This window comes from Otolemur garnettii, unplaced genomic scaffold (genome assembly GCF_000181295.1).
Source record: "Otolemur garnettii isolate 467f Iridium unplaced genomic scaffold, OtoGar3 scaffold00018, whole genome shotgun sequence".
NCBI classification, from domain to species: domain Eukaryota; kingdom Metazoa; phylum Chordata; class Mammalia; order Primates; family Galagidae; genus Otolemur; species Otolemur garnettii.
Genome location: NW_003852413.1, coordinates 22,536,456 through 22,552,961, shown reverse-complemented (window position 1 = coordinate 22,552,961; position 16,506 = coordinate 22,536,456). Strand labels below are relative to the sequence as shown.

Sequence of the window (16,506 nt, the reverse complement as noted above, 5' to 3'; positions counted from 1 at the left end):
AAAAAAAAAAAAAAGGCACGGACTTTGTAACCAGGCAGACCTGAGCTTGGACTGCAGTCGCATCACTTATGATCTGCATGGTTTTATATAAGTATCTTAACCTCCCTGAATCCCAGGAGTTGTCAGCTCCAAAATGGGCCTGACCACACCCACTTCACAGAGTTGCAAGGACAGTGTCATAAAAGGACCTGTGCAAAATGCCTGTGATGGTGGCTGCCAACACACGTGAACTTCCCCTTCCTGAGTCCCACTTCCCATTCGCACATGGCATGGAGCTCATCTAGGGAGACGCTTCAAGATCTTCTGAGATTTGTTTCATTCCCTACATCTCTCAGGCTATGGGGCCCCCGAAGGGTCCCTGAGAGATACCCTCAACTCCCCTCCTACCAGTTCAAGAACGGATATCACACAGGTTTGCATCAACCAGAAAGTCAGCTTTATTAGCCCACGACCAGCGGAGAGGGAGGGGAGACAGCTGGGAACTGCGCTGGGAGAGTAAGGTCCTGACCCAGGCCTTCAGGAGGGGAGGCCGGAGGGAGGGCAGGAGACTCTGGAAGAGGCAGCTCAGTACTTGGAGCTCTGGTCTTGGCTGAAGCTGGACGAGCCCTGCTCCTTGAGGATGGGCCTGGTCTGGCGGCTGGGAGAGGAGGAGGACGACGAGGTGAACACTGTTGGAGAGATAAGAGGTGAGAAGGGCTATGGGAGCTAAGAAGGCTCCAGGGCAGGGGGAGACAGGCCAGGGGCTCTGGGGAAAAGGGCCTGGCCCACACCCCATGGAATGGGCAAGGAGCTTCAGTGCCTGGGGACCTTGGGAGCCTCACCCTCTCGGGAAGAATGTGACTGGCCAGATGTGTGCTGGGAGGAGAGGCTGCAAGAGAGAAGATGGAGCAGTTAGAAGCACTGGGAGCAGCAGGGGTTGAGGGTCTGGGAGGTGGGACTGTGCCCCCCCCAACTCACTGGGCATCCTCGCCCTCCAGCAGGCGACGGTATGTGGCGATCTCCTGCTCCAGTCGTGTCTTCACGTCCAGCAGGATCTTGTACTCCTGGTTCTGCTGCTCCATCTCACAGCGCAGCTGAGCCAGCTGCTCCTCCACACTGCCAATCAGCCCCTGGATCTGGGACAGCTGCATGCAGTAGCGGCCTTTGGTTTCCTCCAGGCTGTTCTCCAGGGATGCTTTCTAGTAGGGTAGGAAAGAGGATCAGGCATCAGCGAGCATGGTCTCTCTCTCCCTGCCAGTCCCAGGCGCACCCCAGCTGGACATTGCCCCTACCATGCTGAGCTGGGACTGCAGCTCAATCTCCAGGCTCTGCATTGTGCGCGGGAGCTCAGAGATCTCGCTCTTGCCACTCTGCACCAGCTCGCTGTTGGTGGCCACCTCACGGTTCAGCTCCTCTGTCTGCAAAAAAGAGAACACCATTCACACCAAAAAGCCCCAGAAGTCAGGTGATCTGGGTCCTTTCCACCCCAAATGACACCTACCTTGCTGAAGAACCAGTCCTCGGCGTCCTTGCGGTTCTTCTCTGCCATCTTCTCATACTGGTCGCGCATCTCATTCAGGATGCGGCTCAGGTCCACACCGGGCGCTGCATCCATCTCCACGTTGACATCTCCGCCCACATGGCCTCTCAGGGAGTTCATCTCCTGCACAACCAGAGAACAGCTTCCAGTCAGAAGCCTCACTGGGGCAGCTGACTGGGGTTCCCCCTTTCAATTCTATTTCTTCTCTCTCTGCTATTCTTTTTGTTTTTTTATTCTAAGAGATATGGGGTCTCACTGTATTGCCCATGTTGGCCTCAACCTCCTGGACTAAAGGCATCCTCCCTCCTCAGCCTCCTGAGTAGCGGGGACCACAGGCACATGCCACCACACCTGCCTCTCTGCTATTTACTTGTAGCCTACTGTAGAGTACAATGGCATCATAGCTCATAGCAACTTCAAACTCTTGGGCTCAAGCAATTCTCTTGCCTCAACCTCCCAAGTAGCTGGGACTACAGGCACCCACCACAACGCCTGGCTATTTTTAGAGACTAGGTCTCACTCTGGCTCAGGCTGGTCTTGAACCTATGAGCTCAGGCAATCCACCCTCCTCGGCCTCCCAAGTGCTAGGATTACGGGTGTGAGCCACCGCGCCTGGCACCCTGCTATTCTTTTTTTTTTTTTTTGAGACAGAGTCCCACTATGTTGCCCTCAATACAGTGCCATGGCATCGCAGCTCACAGCTACCTCAAACTCTTGGGCTTAAGTGATTCTCTTGCCTCAGCCTCCCCAGTAGCTGGGACGACAGGCACCGGCCATTAACGCCCGGTTATTTTTGTTGGTGTTGTTGCCATTTTTGTTTAGCAGGCCTGGGCTGGGTTCAGACTGTGCCAGCCTCAGTGTATGTGGCTGGTGCTGTAACCACTGTGCTACGGGCACTGAGCCACCCCCTGCTATTCTCTTAAGTGGTTTTTCCTTTTAGCTCTCACCTCCTCATGGTTCTTCTTCAGGTAGGCCAGCTCCTCCCTCAGGCTTTCGACCTGTATCTCCAGGTCAGTCCTGGACAGCGTCAGCTCGTCCAGCACCCGACGCAGACCATTAATGTCACTCTCCACGCTCTGGCGCAGGGTCAGCTCATGCTCATACCTGGCGGGACAAAGGTCAGAACCTCAGGCTTCATCCCTCAAGATTCTGAGGCTCCAGCTCTGCTGGCCCCACTGGAAGACAGCCCCACTCCTTGTCCTCTGCCTTTTGCCCTCTGCCCTCAGCCACCATCCTGGCTGCTCACTTGTTCTTGAAGTCATCGGCTGCCAGCCTGGCATTATCGATCTGCAGAATGGACTGTGCGTTCTCAGTAGTGGCTGCCATGATCTGGATGGGGGTGGAGGATAGCCAGCCTAGTCAGTCAAGGTCCCTGCTGCTCCAGGGTAAAGGGCAGAAGGGACAAAAGGAACCTTCCCAAACATTAGGGTCTTCCAGCTGGCAGGGCAGGCCCGGCACTCCCCCAGCTAGGCTGGAATGCCTTCTCCCAGCTCAGGGTATATAGGGAGAACCCCACATCCCCGACCACCTCATCAGAGCAAAGAACCCTGCAGAGAACAAGAGGTTTCGGGTTTCAACCCCAGTCAGACACACAAATGCTGAAAAGGGACTCTCTGCCACCACATCTTTGAGTAACCCTGGCCAGTCCCCCAAAGGTCCCTCAGCCTCATATAATGATCATAATGGAATTTCTGGAAAGAGGGTTCATAAGGGCCACTACAACCCTGGCTTCTTTCAATACTCCATGCATCAGTGCCACCCACCTTGTTCCTCAGGTCATCGATGGTCTTGAAGTAGGGGCTGTAGTCTTTGCTTTCAGCGGGCCGCTGCCTCTGGTACCAGTCACGGATCTTCACCTCCAGGTCGGCGTTGGCCTCCTCCAAGGCGCGCACCTTGTCCAGGTAGGAGGCCAGGCGGTCATTCAGGTTCTGCATGGTCACCTTCTCATTGCCCGTCAGGAGCCCGTCACCACCGCCAAAGCCACCACCAAAGCCAGCATCGAAGCCACCACCAAGGCCACCACCAAATCCTCCACCAAAGCCGCTACCTAGGCCCCCACCAAAGCTGCTGCCGCTGCTGAAGCCACCGCCATAACCGCCCCCCAGCCCGCAGGCTCCCCCAGAGGAGAAGCGAGAGGTGGAGACAGACAGGCCCCCATAGGCACTGGGGGCCCGGCAGGACCCTCCAGCCAGGACAGAGGAGATGCGGCTGGAACCACCGCCGATGCCACAGGAGCCCTTCATGGAGCTGGAGGAGGTGAACTGGCGGCTGCAAGTGGTCATGGTGCTGAGGAGGTGAGGGAGTGAGCAAATTGGCAGAGAGAAGAGAAAGGTGCTGGCCGAGGAGACTGAGAGTGTGGCTGCCTCACACCCAGGAGCCTTTATATGCATCTGGGGAAGGCGGGGCCCTCTCAGCTGCTGACTCGGGCTCCCCTCTGCATTTCATCACCTGGGTTCTGCCCAACTCTCCACTCTGAATTGTTCAACCCAGGGTCGACTCACTCCACTGTGGGCTGGCTCAGAGTCCCCACCCATCTCTGGGGGCGTGGGGCCGAGAGAAACACACAATGCCAGTCGTCCTGACTCAGGCTGGGTGCTGGGAATCCAATTCCCATTCCTGGAGCCTGAGGGGCCAGGGGGCTTTGGTGAGGGTGGCTTTGTGGCAGCTACATCCCCAGGCAGTGAGTCAGCTTTCTGGAAGGACTCTCTGCCCCACAGTGACAGCCTTGGCTGAAAGAGACCTCAGGGAGGCAGCTTTGGGGATCCTACACTCCCAGCTCTGGGCCAGGGCTGGGCTCATGGCTCATTCTACTTTGCTGGCTGTGTGGCATCACCTCTGCTCTCTGTGCCTGATTCCCCTCAGTAATGACAAGGCTGGACTGGGGCTACAGAATCCTTTCTAATGCCACACATCCCACGACCCTCTTTCTCCTGTCAAATTTAATCCCAGTTCCAAAGACTTCCTCAACCCACGAGGATCTCCAGAAGGGTGTGTCCCCTTGTAACAGCAGGTGCTGTGGAGCCAGACAGGTGGCTGCTGGTTCCTGCTGTGCCCCTTACAAGCCACATAGCATAGGCAGGTCCCTTAGCCCCTCATCTGTAAAATGGAATGAAACACTACGACCACAAAGAGACATGCCACAAAGACCCCACTGGCCCTTCACCAGCAGCCAGCCCTGCCCCCAGCTGCTCATCCTTCCCTTCCAGCCCGCCCTCACATCCACCTCCACGCTCTGGCACCCCCTCCCTCATCCCACACTCCCATCTGAGGAGCGCCCACCCCACACCTGACTCCTTCCCCCGTGTTCCTCTTCTAATCACAGGCACCCACCTGTAGGCCTGTGGAAGGGAGCCCCATCCTTGCATGGGTGGCCCCTGACACCCCCACTGGCCTCAGAGACTCTGCATGAAAATGGTCCTATTTGGGGATCAGTTTCTAGCAGTTTCCTCTCATGTGTTCACAGAGTCTTGGTGGGGGGCATTCAGTATGGTCATCTGCCCACTCAGGCACGGTATGGAGTACCTGGCACAAGCTACATGGTTCTGCGAGGTAGCATGAGGGGGCATTATTCCTGCCACCAGTCCCTAGAGGGAGCTAGGACCCAGGGATGCTAAGTGGGCTTCCCAAGATAGCAGTCAATGGGGAGCTGGGGTGTGCACTGCCTGCTCCCCCAGCCCATCCCCTTCCATCAATGGATGTATCTCTCTGCACTTCTCAAATGTACATCATTTTCTTGATCCTAAAATTAAGAGAGGGGGAGCCAGAGAGAGGTGGTGATTCACCCCAAGTCACTCAGCTCTAAGCTGTGGAGTGGGGCTAGAACCAGCCCTCCAGGCTCCCGCGGTGCCCCACAGGCAGGGCCTGTACCTGATTCTCACCCCCCTCTTCACAGCAGCCTGCACCAGCCTGCCCACGGCGGGTGTGGCCAGGGCCTGAGAGCCTGGTCTGGTACTGACTGCTGGACGGAAGATCAAGGGTCTGGGCACGCAGACAGAGGCCTCCCTGGGTGCTGAGGTGATCCACAGCATGGGCCATCGTCCTTGCTGTGTGGCACCTCTGCTGAGGTGAGGGGAGCAGAGAGGGCTGGCCTCTGCCTGAGTTGCAGTGGAGCAGGGAATTCCCTGTCTCAGCAGAACCAGGACTTTGTTACAGCCACATCTACTGTCAGTGCCAGCCCAGAGTAACAGCAGGGCTGAAGCACATGCCTTCGGGGCCAGACCTGAGAGAGGTAACCGATAGTCCCCACTCCAGCCCCAAAGTGGGCAAAGACAACCCTAGAATAATCTTGGACACTCAGGTGTCACAGTGGGCCTGAAGTTAGGTCCAATCACTGACAGTGACCCTCAGAACCTAAAATGGCCTTCAACGTCACCCAGCTCCAACCAGAGAGGGTGAACACCTTGCCTGAGGTTAAACAGCAAGAAAGTGAAGAGCCCAGGTTGAACCAGGCTGCAGCTCCCAAGCCAAGGTTCTCACCTGCTCTGGGAGCAGAGGCTCTAGGAACTCCACTCTCCCCCCTTACCGCTCACACACACACTCTCTAGTTGGCTCCCTTCCCGCCCCCTACCCACCACCCCATTCAGGGAGGAGCTGCAGTAGGATTACACGAGGGCCAGCACTGAAGATCGGGCACCTGCATGGGCTGAGAAGCCACATGAAGTTGCCAACCCACTCATAAATCTGCTCCATGGATCACATGCCTACCACACACCCTGCTCTCAGGGACTGGGGCAGGGATGGGAGGTGATGACATAGTCTCTGACCTTAGAAGAACTTGTCATTTGACCCTGAAAAGAAAACGGAGGCCACAGAACATAGCCCCTCACAGCAGGAAGCCTGGAGGTGCTGGGCTCATGCCACACCCCACAGCAGGAGGGAGCTGGGGTATGTGTTGCCCTCTCCGAGCCTTGGCAGGAGAAGAGGGGACTCCCCTCCTAGCCCAGCCCTCTGAAGGGTCCTAGTGGGGCCCCAGAGGATCTGAGTTGGCAGAGAAGGAGCAGGGGTGTTTCCTGAACACCGGTGACACAGACCTGCCCCCAAGTTATGCCTGTGAATCCAGGTGGGCACTGAGCACAGGGGACCCCCCTTCTAGGCAGTCATTCTTCCCCCACCCACCTCCTTCCAACCTCCTTGGCCTGCCCATGTTAGGCATGAGGTCAACAGCTGAGATGGCCAGGAAGCACCATTGGCCAATGCCATGCCTCAGCTTGCAGGGATTTGCAACCTGGCTGGTCATCAAAATCCCATGCAGTTCCCGACCCTGCTCTGACCTCTGCACCAGCAGTGCCTGGGACAAGCCTGTTCGTGGGGCTGTTTTTATGAGCTCCCCAGCAGATGCTCAGTCCAGGAAGGCAGGAATGAGGCATCCCAGGGTGCTGGGTGGAGCTTAGCGGGGGTTGGTTGCAGGGAGGCTGAGGGGAAAGAGGGGCTGCTGCAGGACCCCCAATCCCAGGGAGGCAGGCCAGAGTCACAGGTCTCAGGGCAGGAGGAAAGAACAGCCTAGAGTCTGACAAGCAGGGGTGAGACCTTGGGTGAGCTGCTCTGAGCCTCAGTTTCCCTGTCTGGGAACTGGGAATAACAGCACAGGCATATTAGAGGGTTGGAGGGGAAACAAAGCACCTGGCACAGACTGGTGGCTGTCGTTAACATTTATTCAGCAGTGTTTTTAAAGCACCTACTATGTGCCAGGCACTGTGCTTTGGCATTCAGACTCAAAAAACAAGACAGAGAAACCCTCAAAACATACAGTGTTGTGGGAAAAAGGGTGCCTCAAACAAACCAGCACTGGTCAGCCTGTGACCAGGAGGGGCCCCAGAGGAGGCAGGGCCCCAGTCTAGGCACTGGCCCAATGACCCGTCCAGGGTTCTGGGGGCTCTGTGAGTGCCAGCCCTCCTTAGGGGGTCCTCACCCCTCTGGAATGTTTGATGACCCCTTCTAAGGACAGGGTGGTCACAGCCCTTTGCTATAGTCTGCACAACCAAGGGGCCCTCCAGGGGTGTCATGGCTCCATTGACTCAGTTATAGCCTCAGCTCTGTGCCCAGGGGCAGGACCCCCCCGCCCAGCTCTAGTCTCTCTGTTGCCCTCAACTCCCCAAAGCCTGGGATGGCACTTGACTTGGGGCCTGTAGGTCAGCGTCTAGGGCTCTGGCCATATACCCTAGAGCTGGCAGGTTTAAATCTAGCCCAGGCCTGCCTATCAACAATGGCAACTACAACCAAAACATAGCCGGACATATTGGTGGGCGCCTATAGTCCCAGCTACTTGGGAGGCTGAGGCAAGAGAATTACTTAAGCCCAAGAGTTTGAGGTTGCTGTGAGCTGTGATGCCACAGCACTCTACCTAGCGACAGTTTGAGACTCTGTCTCATAAAAAAAAAGAGAGAGAGAGAGACCCACACTGCAGAAGGGCGGAGGGAGTATTGTCAGAGTTGCCACTGTTCCCTGCTCACCACCCTAGGCTGGGTACTCCCTCAGGTCCCCTTGGGGCAGGCACTGTCCCTCTGGATCAGGGCCGCTGGTTCCTCCTGCCCCTAACCTCAGACCCAGGCAGAGAGCGACACAACCCAGTAGACAAAGCATCACCGCCCACATTCATCTCCTTGCAGGAAATACTGCCAAGCTAGTCCCTGCAAGGATATCCCAGGGCCGGGCCTGGCCTGGGAATCAGGTGTGTGTGTCTATCATATGAGAGCAGTGTGGTGCTCAGGACCTCCGAAACTGCAGGCAGCCACACATACTTCTGCCTCACCCATGGGGGGGGAGGTGGTGGTGAAGCATTTTGTGCTGGAGGCAGAGTGGGTACGAACGAACTGAGAGTTGCTCCATGGAGTCCCGCAGCCAGGCCCCCAGTCCAGCCCTGGGCACCTATTCCCAGAAGCCTGAGCCTCCTTAGGATGCCTGGACAAAGCAGCCCAAAGACACCATCCCTGGGAAACCCTCCCAGCAGAGCAGAGATGTTCACTCTCAGCACACCTGGGTGCTCCCCCATCAAGGCCTCTGAGCCACACCCTCCCCACCTAGTGAGGAGGGGCTTCTTCCGCAGCAGAGAGGCACACTCACGGCAGTCTCTGGTCTTCCCTACACTCCAGCCCCTCCTCACTTGTCCCATCACTGAGTCTGCAGGGGACCCAGGCAGGGCAGGTTGGGGCTCCATTCCTCACCCCAACATGGAGTAGGATTCACCCCTCCCATGTCTCGTCCCACTACTGACATGCCAGACTCGGAGACAGGAGCTGAGTCACACTACTCCGAGACTCAGTGTCCCCATCCACACAATGGGGGCCTCTCCCCAAACGCTCCGGTTTCCGGGATTGTTGTTCAGATAAGTGAGATCACCTTCTGGGATGAGCCAACCTCGCCAACTCAGCCCAGGGCTGGTTCTTCTGGTTGTTGTGGCCGGATGTGGGGCGGGGGGGGGGGCTTGGTGGGAGCAGTGCTTCCCTCCTGCCCTCCTTCCACAAGCCATCTTGGCTGCCAGGCAACTGGGAGATATCAGCCTCCAAGGGAACAGAGCCTGCCTTGCTGACAGTCCTGAAGTTGCCACTGTGGCAAGAGGCCCCAACCCCAGGTAGCAGTCCTGAGACTTACCACCCTACCTGTGCCCCTCTCAGCCTCGTTTTATTTTTTATTTTTTATTTTTTTTACAGTTTTTAGCCGGGGCTGGGTTTGAACCCACCACCTCCGGCATATGGGGCTGGCTCTACTTCTTTAAGCCACAGGCGCCGCCCTCGGACTCATTTTAAACTGTAGCTTCTAAGGTCCTGTGACTGGTCTGAAGTTCCCAAGCTCCAGTGGTCAGTGCTGCTGCCCCCTCTCACTCGTCCCCAGCTCCCCACTACTCTAGGCTCAGGGGGATCTGGCCAGTCCTGTCCACTTCCCACCTGGGACTGCCCCGGCCTCCAGACACCAAAAGAGGGAGGATGAGTGGGCGCCCTGGGCTGAGTCTGTAGCAGCAGCGACACCTTGACCAGCAGTGAGGGGCTGGGGGCACCATCCTCTCATTAACCTCTTCCACCCACCCCCTCCTTAAAGAAAACCCAGGAGGCAGGCCACCCGCCTGGTGGTTTACAGATTTACTCAAAGGAAGCTCTCCAGGTATGGGAACAGTGTCCCAACTCACTGTTCCCCACAGTCCCCTTTGGCCACCACCAGAATGAATGGGCTGGTGCTCAGAGGGTCCAGAAGTGCCTAGCCAGACTGCCCCACCCCCAGGATGCAGTTCCCAGGTGGGGAACTGGGGTGGCCAAACTGCCAAGTAGTGTGGCACTGCTCCTTGCCCCCCAGCCCCACCCTGCCCCATCCTGGCCTATAGTTGACCGTTTGAGGAAATCCCTGAGAGAGGCCCCCTTCCTCCCACACCAACCTGCGATCAGCAGCCTTTCCTGGAAGCAGAGCCTCCTGCTCACATTCCTGGGGTGAGGGCAATGGAATCCCCTCCTGGGAGTTTCCTGAGGCTCATGCAGGAGCCCAGGCCCTAACCACTCAGCTGGGTCCCCACTGACCCTCCCTGTGCGCCTATCCCAGCCCTTGCCCACCCCCTGCCCCTCTAGGGAGAGAGGGCACAGGACCAGGAGAAACAATTGACTGGGTGAGTGAGTCATCTCTTGGGATTCAGGCACCTGAGTTCCTGAGATCTTCTCCTCCATTTATGGATAAGAAAACAAGATGAGCTCAGGGAGGGAAGCGACTGCCCAAAGGCCCGAAGTCATCAAACTACTTACAGAGCAAGCAGAGATCACCCAGAACCACCCCAGCTACACAGACTCCACCTGAGTCTGCACAGCCTGGACCTCCTCCAGTATCACCAGCCCTTGGGAGATACAAGCAGCCCCTCCAAGTTCTCCTGAGACTTGCTCTTTACCCTGGTAAAGACCCCTTTACCTTGCTTGACCCCTGACCTCCAAGCCAATGACAGTGGCTGTCTGAGCACAGTGGCCCCTGCCCCTACTCCTTCCCATTCCACTCACTGGTCACCAGTGCCCATTCAGTAGCCAGAACAAGGTCACATTCCACATCTGAGTCAACAAACTTTATTGGAGCAAGGCAAGGGAGTTCAGGGAAAGGACTGAAGCAGGGGTCAGAGGCTGGAGAGGCTGGAGACCACAGGCCTCCTCCCTAACTCTTGGGGGGCTGGCTGGGAGGAGCCAAGTCCCTAGCGGGTTGTCTGGTGGACCTCCTCCCGGGACGAGATGACCCTGCCATCCTGGACCTCTTCCACAATGGTGCGCACCTGGCGAGTGGTCACGGCTGCAGGAGAAACAGACGCTTGGAGGTGGGCAGAGGTCCCAAGATCCTTGCTAAGCCCCAGTCCCTCTGAGCAGGAGCTGGCTCTCTTCCCAGTCTGCTCCCAGCTGCCCTGAGTACCTTCACTGGTCCCTCAAATCACACCTCACACACGTCGCTCCTGCCCTTGCCACCAACTCCCTTCTATCCCATGTCTCTGCCCATATCCTTGAGTGAGTCTCGCCTCCCCAGATGGGTTATTTGATTCTGATCCACTGTGTTCTTCTACAAAAAAGGAGTCATGTAAAGCAGGTGGCGTGTGAAATCTATGTGACATCTACCCTCATTCCTCTGCCGTCTCCAGGCCATGGACTATGCTCCCATCTCCTCATCCGCAGGGAATCTCCAAGAAAAACAAGGTCCCCATCATCCGCTCTAGACTAGGAAGCCCAGGGTTAGGATCATATCTTCCTCATCAGACTGGGATATGGAGGACAAGGAGTAGGTCAGGCTAGAGTCCTCAGAGGTGGGACTACTCTTGCCCATGTGAAGGGCCTCAAGAGCAAAGATCCCACTACCATGGCCCTATCTCCTCACCAGATGAGATTCAGAGCTGGGACCATGTCTCTTGTCAGACTAGGATTTCCAAGGTAAGGACCATTTCCCTGCCCTGCTCCCATCAGACCAGACAGATCTCTCTCATTTTGTCCTTCCCCCACCCCAGCTATGGGCCAGCCATTATCCTCTGGAGACTGGGGACCAGCAGCATGCAGATGGGTTGCCTGCCTTATGAAGCCACCCCCACCCCAGCCCTCAGCCACCAAGATGCTTACGTTCTTTTGGCTTGTACTGAGTCAGGCTGCAAAAACACAGATGGAAAGAAGATTAGATGTGGGTTGAGAGCCCCACCCCCGCAGCAGAGTTCCCCAGCCTTGGTCCTGGCCACCCCCACTCACTGGGCATCCTCGCCCTCCAGCAGGCGACGGTATGTGGTGATCTCCTGCTCCAGCCGCGTCTTCACGTCCAGCAGGATCTTGTACTCCTGGTTCTGCTGCTCCATCTCACAGCGCAGCTGAGCCAGCTGCTCTTCCACACTGCCAATCAGCCCCTGGATCTGGGACAGCTGCACGCAGTAGCGGTTCTCTGTCTCGGCTAGGCTGCCCTCCAGGGATGCTTTCTGCAGGAGAGTGGGAGGACCAGAGGTCATCAAAGGTGGTCAATGCCCCTTTCCTGGCCCTGGGCCCCCCACATACACAAGGCAGTGCCCGCACCATGCTGAGCTGGGACTGCAGCTCGATCTCCAAGGCCTGCATTGTGCGCCGGAGCTCAGAGATCTCGCTCTTGCCACTCTGCACCAGCTCGCTGTTGGTGGCCACCTCACGGTTCAGCTCCTCTGTCTGCAGACAGGACACAGAACGTGGCAGCATGAGCCTGGATCCTTTTCCCAAGCCAGGCCTCCTCCCACATCTGACTGTGGGGATGGGAGTCTCACCAGGTTCCCACTTTCCAGAGCCCAGAAACATGCCTTTTGAAATGTTAAACTTTTATAGTGAATCCCTTCAAGTGGGAGGCACAGTATAGGAAACTTAAGAACCAGCAGGGCACAGCATAGCCTGTAGCTCAGCCCCAGTAGCAGTTCCTGACTTTGTGAGGGAGAAGTGGGGACTCCTGGGGTCTTTACTGTCTGCCTTCACTCCATGGGGGGCCCCCACCTCCACACCCTGGGACCCATACAGCTTGTTGAGGATGGGACACCCCCAAAACACCAGGCAGTGGGCTTACTATCGAGGCTCGGGCCCCCAAACCTCAGCCCCTAAAATAGGCCTCTGGCCTGCTGTAGCCCTCACCTTGCTGAAGAACCAGTCTTCAGCATCCTTGCGGTTCTTTTCTGCCATCTTCTCGTACTGGTCGCGCATCTCGTTCAGGATGCGGCTCAGGTCCACACCGGGGGCAGCATCCATCTCCACATTGATCTCGCCACCCACCTGGCCTCTCAGGGCGTTCATCTCCTATGGAATAGGGGGGTGTGGGTGTGGGCATCTGGACCATCCTAGCCTCCCATGCCCAAGCTTCCCCCACACAGGACCCCTCCTTTGCTCTGCCTTTCCTCTCCCCTGTGACCCCCCGAGTGACTTCTGTTCATCTGAAGTGCATAGGCCTGCCTCCACCATCAGACCATGTCTCTCCCATTAGACTGAGGGCTCTCCAAAGAGAAATTTTAATTCTTAGGCCTGTGCCCCCCAAATTTCCCTTCTAACTTTCAAACTTGTATGTAGGGTCCAGATTTGAAGGTTTCAACCGAGGCAAGGAGGACACTTGCTCATTTATCCCCTGTCTTTGTGAGGGGATACCTCACAGGTATCCCACAGGGCAGGGGCCACCCCGTGGGAATGTGGGCAGTTCTCTGGTGCAGGGAAGCAGTGCTGTGTGAGGAGGCTGCCCCACCTGCTGACTCCTGACTCCTAGGACGAGGGCTCTGCAGCCCTGTAAGGTGACTGATCTGGCACTCCTGCTCTGCTCTTTCCATGACCCCAGTCGTGGTCCAGCCCCACGGTCTTCCCCCAACTCCTCAGCAACCTCACCTCCTCATGATTCTTCTTCAGGTAGGCCAGCTCCTCCTTGAGGTTCTCAATCTGCATCTCCATGTCAGCTCTGGCCAAGGTCATCTCATCCAACACTCGGCGCAGGCCGTTGATGTCAGCCTCCACACTCACACGCAGGGCCTGTTCCGTCTCAAACCTGCCGCAGGAACCAGGGGATTCAGTCCAGGCTGCTTGGACCAGCTGGTCCAAGTCCCAGCCCCTCCCCTCACCTCACTTTGCCAGGTTCTAAGAGCTCAGGAGGGACAAGAAAGGCTGGGGTGGAAACAAATGCCAGCCTCGGGGCCCTGAGGCCATCACAGGACCAGACCCCACCCAGACCTACTTCCTTACTTCTCGCCTCTCTGCCTCCAGCCTGCCTGCCTCTCTTCTAGCACCTGCCCAGCCCAGCAGCCTTTGGAATTTGCTGCACTTGCTGCATCCTAGACTAAGGGGCGGGCTCTGAGCAGCTTCTAGGACTCCCATCCCCAACTCCTCAGCCTCAGCACAACCTAGGAGTCCTGGGGTGGACAGGGGTGCCCCAATCTCCTCCCCGACCCTGCCCAGGTTGCCCAAACTGCCACCTAGGACTCACTTGGTGCGGAAGTCATCAGCAGCCAGACGAGCATTGTCAATCTGCAGCAGGATGTTAGCATTGTCCACGGTGGCCGTGAGGATCTAGGGAGGTGGAAGAGTAACCGGGTCATGGGTGGTGGTCCTCAGCCCAGATCAGGGTTCTGAGACAGCCCTTCCTGACTGGGGCCATGACAAGCCACCTTCTCTGGAAGCCTCTCTTCCCACCCAGCCTCTCCCCTATGCTGTGCTGTACGGTTGGCAGAGGCAGGGCAAGCTGGAGCCTGATGGGCTGAAGCCCGCCTGCCCCCCCAGATCCCTATGCCAGGGTCAGCCTTAAAGGAGAAGAGCCAGGAAGGAATGGGGAAATATCCCCTAGGTAGAAGCTGTCACAGGAGTCCAAGAAGAGGGGAGGGAACGTGGGCAACTCCCTCATTTACAATGGGCTAGAGGTTGCCCCTGAGAGGCTTCCCCAAAAGAGGCTAAAAGACTCCTCATCAAATCAGAAGTCACCACTGCTCCTAAGCCCTTGGCTCCAGCAGGCAGCACACACCCCCTAGGCTTGTTGAGGGACAGCAAGAGCAAACAGGAAGCCAGAGAAATCCCCAAATAAGGTGCAGGAGAGGCCTTCCTCATCCTCAGGTCCGGCCCCCTCCTCCTGCCTCCTCCACCTGGCAGGTGCTGTCAGGCACTTGCTCAGACCCCTACCCCACCACCACCCACACCCCTTCCTGCTGACACCTGCACTCCAGGCCCAGCCTGCAACATGCATCCTCTCTTATCCTACAGCCACACAGGTAGCAAGAAGCTCCATGATGAAGAAACTGAAGCTTCAAGAGACTCCATGCCTATTTGTCCCCAAAACTGCTGCCCCACAAAAGGGATCCGTGGGCCCCACAGAGGTCCCAAGACAGGCTCCCAGGAGCCAAGTCAGAGCCATGTTGCCCTGAATTCCCTGAGGCCACCTGGCAGCCCCGGGCTGGGTCTAGGACAGACGATGGGGGAAGAAGTTGCCCTGCCCTGCAGACTCCCCATGCAGACCCACCTTGTTCTGCAGGTCCTCGATGGTCCTGTAGTAGTGACTGTAGTCACGGGCAGGCCCTGGAGCCTGCTTCTGGTACCAGTCTCGGATCTTCACCTCCAGCTCAGCATTGGCCTCCTCCAGGGCACGCACCTTGTCCAGGTAGGAGGCCAGGCGGTCATTCAGGTTCTGCATGGTGGCCTTCTCGTTGCCCGTCAGCAGCCCGTCAACTCCCCCAAAGCTGCTGCCATAGCCACTGCCAGAGCCAAAGCTATAGCAGCTGGAGTAGCTGTTGCCCCCAAGGGTGCTGCCCAGGCTGCCACCGGCAGAGCCCAGTCTGCAGGAGCCGCCACCCAGGCCACTGGACAGCCGACAAGAGGTGCGGGATGAGCCGCCCCCCAGGCCAGAAGAGCCCTTAATGGAGCTGGAAGAGGTGAACTGGCGGATGGTGGTGGTCATGGTGGCAGCAGCGGGCACAAGCAAGAGGGCTGGAGAGGAAGAGAGAGGCCCTGAGGTGCGTATGGCTGCCAAGCTCACCAGCTGCCTTTATAGGCCAGCAAGTGGGCGTAGCGATTACAACAGGCTTACTGCTCTGTTTCCATTCCCCTGGGCTTTCATCACCGCTGGCCGCCTGCCAGCTCCCAGGTGGCGGGGGCCCCCTCCCCTCCCATCATCAGAGCTCTGCCTCATTTCTCTGAACCCCTGTGCTGAGCCTCTGTGTCTGCCTGTGCGCGTCTCTGGTCCCAGGCCCGTCACCTGTGATTCAGGTAGGCCCTCCAGCTACGCTTTCCCATGACCTAATACGGAGAAGAGGAGAAGGCAGGATGTCACCGTCACCAGGCCCTCCCAGGCAGCTGCCACCCTAGCATGGCCACTTTGGCCCTGTGCCTGGTGGGAAATGTGTTGGGGTGTCAGACAGCCCCTTCAGGGTTGCTGTGCTTCCCACACACTACTCCACACATGGGGCTAGTGAGGACCAAGAGAGAGCCCACACTGCCTTAGAAACCTACTGGACCCACTGGGCCCACCTTGCAACTCAGGACCCAGCCTCAGATTACCAGCCCACATCACAGATGAGGAACCTGGGGCCCAAGAAAGGATGCAGGTTCCACTGCCCCAACACCAGAGCCAGCTGGCAGAGCCACATCCTTCCTTCTCCCTGTGCCTCAGTAGCCATCCCCCAGAAACCTCAGCCATATATGTCCCTTTCTATGGGATCCAACACCCAGGGATATACCCCTCCCCAGGAGCTAGGAGTCCAACCAGCCAGGATCTGACCCTGCCCCACCCCTAGGGGCAAATAGTGGATCAGCAAAGAGGAGTTCAGCTGGAGGGTGGTTAAGTGGCTGACGGGGGAGCACCACTCAAGGAGGGGATCTAAAGTCACAGTGAGGGGATGCCTCCTTCTGTGAGCCCTAAGAGACCTCAAAGTAAGGTCTCAGGCCCTTGGAAACTTAAAGGATGTTGTCCTGGAGGAGGCTCTTACCGAGACCCCAGCCAGCTCTCTCCCCAAGCTCCCTGAGATGAGGCTTCTTAGGTGGCCTCGTGCCCGCCCCACAGCCCCACCCTACACTAGGTCCCAGGGTCCCAAC

At 57.5% G+C, this 16,506-nt stretch overlaps 2 protein-coding genes across 3 annotated transcripts; both read right to left on the bottom strand.

Annotated features, from left to right (window-relative positions):
- Window positions 1-413: 413 nt before the first annotated feature.
- Window positions 414-3,923, bottom strand: KRT16 (keratin 16). Its single transcript, XM_012802948.1, has 8 exons — window positions 3,283-3,923; window positions 2,766-2,848; window positions 2,467-2,623; window positions 1,481-1,642; window positions 1,272-1,397; window positions 958-1,178; window positions 822-868; window positions 414-668 (listed from the first exon to the last, which is right to left on the bottom strand). The coding sequence occupies exons 1-8, from the start codon at window positions 3,907-3,909 to the stop codon at window positions 565-567; spliced, it is 1,527 nt and encodes a 508-aa protein (XP_012658402.1). The 5' UTR covers window positions 3,910-3,923; the 3' UTR covers window positions 414-564.
- A 6,610-nt stretch (window positions 3,924-10,533) lies between these two features.
- Window positions 10,534-15,488, bottom strand: KRT17 (keratin 17). Of its 2 annotated transcripts, XM_003786367.2 has the most exons (8): window positions 14,939-15,488; window positions 13,916-13,998; window positions 13,324-13,480; window positions 12,589-12,750; window positions 12,013-12,138; window positions 11,698-11,918; window positions 11,575-11,600; window positions 10,534-10,765 (listed from the first exon to the last, which is right to left on the bottom strand). In XM_003786367.2, the coding sequence occupies exons 1-8, from the start codon at window positions 15,371-15,373 to the stop codon at window positions 10,671-10,673; spliced, it is 1,305 nt and encodes a 434-aa protein (XP_003786415.1). In that variant the 5' UTR covers window positions 15,374-15,488; the 3' UTR covers window positions 10,534-10,670. The 2 variants fall into 2 exon arrangements, with proteins under 2 accessions (XP_003786415.1, XP_023366902.1); XM_023511134.1 differs by lacking the exon at window positions 11,575-11,600 and having other exon boundaries at window positions 10,562-10,815; window positions 14,939-15,373.
- Between the last annotated feature and the right edge of the window lie 1,018 nt (window positions 15,489-16,506).

Coding starts and splice junctions, on each gene's coding strand:
- KRT16 (XM_012802948.1), bottom strand. CDS start 3,909: ATGCATATAAAGGCTCCTGGGTGTGAGGCAGCCACACTCTCAGTCTCC. Junction 2,624..2,765: donor GCCGATGACTTCAAGAACAA/GTGAGCAGCCAG, acceptor TTGTCCCGCCAG/GTATGAGCATGAGCTGACCC. Junction 1,179..1,271: donor TGCAGTCCCAGCTCAGCATG/GTAGGGGCAATG, acceptor CTACCCTACTAG/AAAGCATCCCTGGAGAACAG.
- KRT17 (XM_023511134.1), bottom strand. CDS start 15,373: ATGACCACCACCATCCGCCAGTTCACCTCTTCCAGCTCCATTAAGGGC. Junction 13,481..13,915: donor GCTGATGACTTCCGCACCAA/GTGAGTCCTAGG, acceptor TTCCTGCGGCAG/GTTTGAGACGGAACAGGCCC. Junction 12,751..13,323: donor TGAAGAAGAATCATGAGGAG/GTGAGGTTGCTG, acceptor CCTATTCCATAG/GAGATGAACGCCCTGAGAGG.